The 8087-nt window shown below is 38.0% G+C and overlaps 1 protein-coding gene across 1 annotated transcript in view; it reads left to right on the forward strand.

Annotated features, from left to right (window-relative positions):
- Positions 1-8087, forward strand: part of NUP160 (nucleoporin 160kDa) — a 49726-nt gene that overhangs the window by 26657 nt on the left and 14982 nt on the right. The window contains exons 19-25 of the mRNA XM_008574041.1: positions 214-283; positions 874-972; positions 1811-1930; positions 6835-6930; positions 7036-7130; positions 7221-7317; positions 7406-7511. Coding sequence (XP_008572263.1) covers positions 214-283; positions 874-972; positions 1811-1930; positions 6835-6930; positions 7036-7130; positions 7221-7317; positions 7406-7511 — 683 coding nt within the window. The remainder of the gene's footprint in view (positions 1-213; positions 284-873; positions 973-1810; positions 1931-6834; positions 6931-7035; positions 7131-7220; positions 7318-7405; positions 7512-8087) is intronic.

Here is an 8087-nt window from a genome sequence, read left to right on the forward strand (position 1 = left end):
TGAGCGGGAACCGGTCTCCACATGGGATCCGAACCCTCAGCGGGAGCGCCGCCACACTCCCAAGCGGCGCACTCTCCAGTGCGCCACTGGGCCGGCCCTACCCTTTCTTTAAATTAAGCTATTTCATGGACTCTTCAGAGTTTGATGCCCAGTGCGTATACTGTATTTAAGTTTTGCCAAAAAAAGTAAAATATCTCCTTATCCAGTGACTAGATGGCCTCGTAATCCAGGTTGCCTCTTTTTAGAATGTTTGATGGGAAATTGTCAGTATGTACAATTGCAGGTGAGTTCCATTGAACATTTCAGATTCAATCATTCTTGTGAAGAAAGGGATTGCTGGAATTTTTTTCTTTGTAAATGTTAACTGCATTTTAATTGGGCTGATAGTAAGAACCATAATAATTTAAACTTGATTGTGCTAAGCCATACCCCAAAGAGATTTTCTCTACTTCTTTCTTGACAGTATCATTCCTAACATAATTCTCTCTAGAGTATATTTTTCTTTTTTCTTTTTTTAAAATTCTCTCTTTAGGATCTCTTTATAGTAATACAAACATACCATTGTCTTCATATAAATCTTTTACTGGAATCTAGTCATTGAACCAGTAAAAAACCAAAAATTGGAACACTGCTGAGATGTAAAGTGTGTGTGTGTTTATGTGTGTATATTACTAGACTTCTGTTTGCTTTCTTAAGATGTCTAACCTAATGTAAGAAAATATTAACAGGATTAGGTTTTAATCTCCAGATTTCTAGAAATAAACCTTTTATATGGATCGAACACTATCTTTCTGTCTGTGAAGAACTTGGAAGTGAATATCTCCTTAAGTAGTATTTATTTTCTAATCAGAAAGCACCTTTTATGCCTTTAAGGATTACATTCAACTGCTCCATCCCTGGTGTCAAGTCAATGTTGGTTCCTGTCGATTTATGCTGGGACGGTGTTATCTAGTTACAGGAGAAGGACAGAAGGTAAACTGTATTTGAGTGATGAATAAACCTCAGTGCAGGGAGGGCACTTAGTTTCCATCTAAGTTGGATGGGGTGGGAGGCATAGAATCCTCTAAATATGGGTAAAGAATTGCCAACAAAGGGCATGATGTACAAGTTAGGGCTGTTTGGCTTCTTATTCTTTGCAGGGTTTTTTTGTTGTATGTTTTTTTTGGTGGCTGGCCAGTACGGGGATCCAAACCCTTGACCTTGGTGTTATAACTGTGCACTCTAACCCACTGAGCTAACCGGACAGCCCTTGTGGTTGAGATAGGACACTGGAAAATAAGAAAACATTAAAACCCTCCTACCCTTCATGCAGGTGGTTTTTAGGGATGCATTTTTATTAATTACATTGTTTGTTTGCATTGTATATATTTTTTTGTTTTATGCTGCTCTTTTTCTCATTATGGTAGTTTACATTTTTAATATTTTCCCTGATATCCTATTATGGGAATCTTCAAACATACAGAAAAATTTAAAGAGTTTTACAATAAACAATTATATACCCACCACTCACATTCTACAGTTTTAACATTTTTCTACAGTTTCTTTATTACATTTCTATCCATCAAGTCATCTTATTAAAGTTTACTTTTTAATTAATAGCATTTAAATAAAAAGAGATAAATTAAAGAAAAATATGAAGTAATGCATGAGATAGAATTTAGATATGGCAGAAATTATGAATGTAGTAGACTGAAATATTCTTGTTTATTTTTTGGTTTTCCTTAGCATGTGAACCCCTAATTTATAGTACCTAGAGGTGGAATAATCTAACTCTAGTTAGAAGTCACTTTATATTCTTTTATTTCTCCAGGCTCTGGAATGTTTTCGTCAGGCAGCATCTGAAGTAGGCAAAGAGGAATTCTTGGATCGCTTGATCCACTCAGAGGATGGGGAGATTGTGTCCACACCCAGGCTGCAGTATTATGATAAGGTACATTATAGGTTGGTTCTTCTTACCACCACCCTGTGTAAAAATGTATCTGAAATACACTGCTTTGGTATTTTTGGAGAAAATATTATAAAGATGTAATTGTTCCCTGAGCTTTCAAGTGAAAAGAAAAATGGATTTGCCTAGAGAAATTGATGAAACATATTTTTAGTTAAATTTGATATATGTTTTTAACTCACATGAAATTCCTATCATGATATTATTTTATTAGCCAGTCATCATTAGAATTTTATTACTTAATTTATACATTATTAGTCTTGCAGATACTTAAAAGAATTAACTAGTAATGCTATATTTGGTCTTAGTTTATAATTTGGCCCTTGGGTACCCATCCTGACCTTGTTTCCTACCACTATTCTGGTCACTCAGCTGTAACAATAGTGGCCTTCTTACTGTCTCATACAAGTCAAGCACATGTGCTATTCTCATCAGGGCCTTTCTGCCTGCTGTTCCCTTAGCCTCGGATGCTCCTCCTCATGCCTTCATTTCACTCAGGTCACCTCCTCAGAGAGTTCCTGTCTGTTTGGTCTGTGTAGAATAGCTTTTGTGCTCGTGCTCTTGTGCATGCATGCTGTCTCTCCATCATGTGCACACGTGCAGATTGAGGCACTTTGGGCCCTGCTTTGTTTTTCTTTATAACAAATAACCGTACTTGATATTATATATTAGATTATTTGTTATCTGATTTCCCACCAAAAAGTAAATGCCACAGTACCAGCCTTTACTGTTTTGTTCATTGCTTGTTAAATGAATTTACACTGAAATAGATTCGTAGCTCTTACTAACCCTCTAGCATCCTACTAGTGAGAAAATAATATTGTATTCTGAGTGAGCATTTTTAATCTGAGCCAGATGGATTTGAGGAATGCATAAATCCTCAGAAATTGTGTGTAAAATGTTTATATATTTTCGGTGGAGAGCCTCTGTAGATTTCATCAAGAGGAATTCAGTGATTCAAAAAATTTTAAGAACCACTGTTCCAGTGGACACCAAAGTGGGGCTTGGAAAGAAAATATCAGAACTCTCACTCACAGAAGAAATAAAGTAAGATGTACTAATATAGGATTGACTCTGGTGCTCTCTATTGGTCCTTATACCAAGTGGTCATCTGTCACTCAATCTCAAGGTAGGCATCTGAGGGAAGAGTGAGAGTGTCACAGCTAGGGGTAGGGGTGGGTAGTGGCCCCCTCACTTATCCATCTGATTTCAGGACATTATGTTTACCTGGTTAAGTGAATTTACACATTTTATTGCTTAATTTTAATGAAACTTGCCTTCACAATATGGCTTTAAAAAATTAACACAGATGGCTGGCCCATGGCTCACTTGGGAGAGTGGGGTGCTGAAAACACCAAGGCCATGGGTTCGGATCCTATATAGGGATGGCCGGTTAGCTCACTTGGGAAAGTGTGGTGCTGACAACACCAAGTCAAGGGTTAAGATCCCCTTACCAGTCATCTTTTTTTTTTTTTCCTCCTTTTTGTCTTTTTTCGTGACTGGTAACGGGATCGCAACCCTCAGTGTCGCGCCCGTACCGCGACCGGCAACAGGATCGCAACCCTCGGTGTCGCGCCTGCACCGTGCTCAACCAGTGAGCAGACCGGTCTCTATATGGGATCCGAACCCTCGGCGGGAGCGCCGCCACACTCCCAAGCGCCGCACTCTACCGAGTGTGCCACCGGGCCGGCCCCTACCAGTCATCTTTAAAAAAAAAATTAACATAAAAGTCGGATTGAAGGTGATACTAACAATGAAAGTATACAAGCAAATGAGGAAGATGGAGCTGGCACATCTACCCTTGGTACAGGCTCTTTATCAGCCACATTACAAGGCAAAAACAGTGATACTCTGTAATCAGATCTGACGAGAATCAGCCAAAAACAATTGAATTTTTCAGGAATGCTATTTTTATTTTTATTTATTTATTTTTGGGGCAGCTGGCCAGCATGGGGATCCAAACTCTTGACTTTGGTGTGATAACACTGCTTTCTAAACCAACTGAGCTAACTGGCCAGCCCCAGGAATGCTATTTTTAAACCTAAGTAAATATACCTTGAGCTATGAAGTGTCATCCGAGATAATACCAAACCAAAACCATGAAATTTTTCAAGGTATTAAGCATCCTGATCACCTGTGGTAGAGCGTAAATTTGTTGTAGCCACTTTGGAAAACTGTCACTATCTGCAGTAATTCCAATTCTAAATATATCCAGAAAGATGTACATATATAATTCTGTTCCAAGCAGCATATTCATAAAAGTCATATACTAGAAACAATCCAAGCATCTATTAACAGAATGGATTGATAAATTGTGGTATATTCTTTCAATGGAATACAGCACAGCAATGAAATGAACAGTTGCTACATGTAATAATATAGATCAGTCTTACAAACAAGTTAAGCAAATGAAGGCAGACCCCAAAAATTACATCCTATAAGGTTCTAGTTCCATAAAGTTAAAACTTAAAAAAAAGTCAGGATAGTTTATTTGGGCAATAGTGTCTGGAAAGAGTCACAAGTGGGCATTGGACTTTGTAATTCTTAACTATAAATATTAATCTGAGTGCTGGTAACATGGATATGTTTACTTTGTGAACATTCAGCCACCTATCTACTTATAATTTGTGTATGTTCCTAAATATAATACTTCAATAAAAAGCACAGCCTTAAAACCAGCTAAGCATCCAGATTTTTTGTACTTTAATAAAGAAAATAAAAATAATAATAAAAATAAATAAATAATTTTGAAACTTTTTATTTTATCTTTACTTTATTCTTTACAAATTTATATTTTGAGTGTGTTATACAAATATATTAGAGAAATACATGTCTGTAGGATATATATATCCTTGTACTGGCCAGTCGCCAAAAAAAAATATAAATACATGTGCACATTTGGGGGAGTGTATGCAGACATTGTTGTTAATAGGGTGGACAACCAAAAAAGCTTGAAGATCACTGTTCAATGTTGTATTAAAAATGGGTTATGTCAAACATTTAACCTATTCTCTTTAGGGATTTTGTAAAGGGGGTATGGTTTTTATTTACTATGCTCTAAATTCACTGTGACCTAAACAGTTAGTAGGAAAAGTTAGTAGTGAAATTGTATTTATTCCTTCTTTTAGCAAATACTTAACTGAGAACCTACTGTGTACTACATACTGATTTAGGCTCCGCGGATACAACTCTAAATAAAAAAGACCAATGCCCTGTCCTCATGGTGCTTATAGTCAGGTAGGAAAGAAAGTAAACAGATACTTATTAGGTAGTGATAAGTGCTGTTAATAAAACTAAAGCACATCAAAGGGATAGACTAGGAAATGTTCACCTTGTTAGGAGATTATCTTGGAAACCATTTAGTAGTAGGCTCTGGAGTCCAGATGCTAAGATTTGAATTCTAGGTGTCTCAACTGTGTGACCTTGGGCAAGTTACTCTGCATCTCAAGAGTCTTCATCTGTAAAATCCTCATCTGATTGCTCTGCGGGTGAATAGAGTTAACACCTACAAAGCGTAAAGTCATGCCTTGCACATAGTAAGTCTTCAGTAATCAGAGAGCAGTTTTTGTATCCTCAACTTTTTTCTTTCTTTTTTTATTATTATGCAACGTAAACATTTTTTGTGGTCCTTTACCAATTTCTCCCTAACCCTCTTCTCCTTCTCCCTTTCCTACTTCTGGTGTCCTCATTTCTGTTCTCTCCTTATGAGAGTTCAAGGAATTACTATAATTGTTGTATACTTCTTTCTTTTCTTTTTAGCTCCTACATATGAATGAGGACATGCCATATTTCTCTTTCTGTGCCTGGCTTATTTCACTTAACATAATTTTCTCTAAGTTCATACATGTTGCTGCAAATGGCAGAATTTCATTTCTTTTTATGGCAGAGTAGTATTCCTTTGTGTATACAGACCACATTTTCCTTATCCAGTCGATGAACATTTAGGTTGGTTCCAACTCTTGGCTATTGTAAATAGAGCTGCAATAAACATGGGAGTGCAGGTGTCTCTTTGACATGATGATTTCCATTCTTTTGATCAAATTTTTATTGAATGTATGCATACAAGGACATAGACACATTCATATCTTTGAGGGCTATTTCATTACTTTGTAACACCTGTTGAAGGGAAAGGACAACCAAAAGCCCTGTATATGTTTGTTTGTTTTGTTTGGCAGCTGGTAAATGGACCCAAACCCTTGACCTTGGTGTTATCAACACTGTGCTTTAACCAACTAAGTAACCAACCAGCCCCAAAAGCCCTATATTTAATCCCTCTATTATTCATTAATAGTAGTTTATGTAAAACTTCTGTAGAGAACATGTTAGAATTATCTCTTAACTTCACCTATTTCTGTTCAACCTATCACTAGCAATCAAAATTTATCTGTTACTAGAGAGCTATTATTCATGGTAATATCTGGAATAGAAGGGTTTTATAACAAGCCTGTATATAACAGAATCTAAAGGGAAATCTTAAATATTAACCAAATAATCCTGTCCATCTTGTTGTCAGCACCTTTGATTTAATCTTTATCTTACCTATTTTACTTTCTAATTAACTTAAAACCCTAATTCAATTTGGAGTTAAACTGGGCCAGCCCGGTGGCGCACTGGAGAGTGCGCCACTTGGGAGTGCAGCGGCGCTCCCGCCGAGGGTTCAGATCCCATGTGGAGACCGGTTCCCGCTCACTGGCTGAGCGAAGTGCGGGCGCAACACCAAGGGTTGTGATCCCATTGCCAGTCCCCAGTACGGGCGCGACACTGAAGGTTGCAATCCTGTTACCGGTCAGTAAAAAAAAAAAAAGACAAAAAAAAAAAAAGGAAAAAAAAAAATTTGGAGTTAAACTACCATGTTAATTTTAATGGATATTTCTTCTGTTTCTCCTTAGGTTTTACGTCTACTAGATGTTGTTGGTTTGCCTGAACTGGTGATTCAGTTGGCTACAGCAGCAATAACTGAAGCGGGTGATGACTGGAAAAGTCACGTAAGAACTAGCTGTAAAATAATTTTCCTTGAGTTTCGTTGTGGATGTGGTTTTAATTTCTGTTGCTCTTTTTTTTTTGATATTTGATCTAAATTTGATATTTAGGCTACGTTAAGGACATGCATTTTCAAACATCATTTGGATTTGGGTCACAATAGCCAAGCATATGAGGCCTTAACCCAGATTCCTGATTCCAGCAGGTAATCTCAGTCTTTTTTAGAGACAACAATTACCAGCTCTGCATAATCCACTAAGACAGTTTACCGACATATCCCTTTATTTCCTTCTAGGCAGTTAGATTGCTTACGGCAGCTGGTAGTAGTTCTTTGTGAACGCTCACAGCTACAGGATCTTGTAGAGTTTCCCTATGTGAATCTGCATAATGAGGTAATTTTAACACTGATGGCTAGCAACAACTCTGGTGGTTGCCGTGATTGCTACTAACTTTGATATCTGATTGCTTCCCCTTTGTTAGGTTGTAGGAATCATTGAATCGCGGGCTAGAGCTGTGGACCTTATGGCTCACAATTACTATGAGCTTCTCTATGCCTTTCACATCTATCGCCACAATTACCGCAAGGGTAAGCAATTGCACCAGACAATCTCTGTTGGAGGCAACCTTATTAGTTTAAACATATTTTACAAAAATATTATGTGTTGGACTTAAATAATTTTTAATTATGTTTAAGTGCAAATTTAGCTTCACCCTTTTGAAGATTACCTGTTAGCTTGAAGATATGCACTTATTCCCTTTCCAGAACATTCTCAAGGCATTTCCAGTGAGATGGCATCTTATGTGCATTTTCTGTCCAATTATAAAGGAAATTTTATCTTTTTCACTAAAGACACCTTAAATTCTTGTGACTGGTTTTGAGTTCCTGTGCCATTTTGCCATTGGCCTTCTCCCTTTCCTTACTTCAGTTCTTGGAGCAAAATTCTGACTCTTCTTGGGGCCGGCCCGGTAGCGCACTGCGCTAGTGCGCCGCTTGAGAATCGCGGCGGCACTCCCGTCGAGGGTTCGGATCCCACATACAGACCAGTTCCCGCTCACTGGCTGAGCGAGGCGCGGGGGCAACACCGAGGGTTGCGATCCCGTTGCCGGTCCCGGTCCGGTACGGGGGCAACACTGAGGGTTGCGAACCGTTGCCGGACATGGA

This window comes from Galeopterus variegatus, unplaced genomic scaffold, assembly GCF_000696425.1.
Source record: "Galeopterus variegatus unplaced genomic scaffold, G_variegatus-3.0.2 Scaffold990, whole genome shotgun sequence".
NCBI classification, from domain to species: Eukaryota; Metazoa; Chordata; class Mammalia; order Dermoptera; family Cynocephalidae; genus Galeopterus; species Galeopterus variegatus.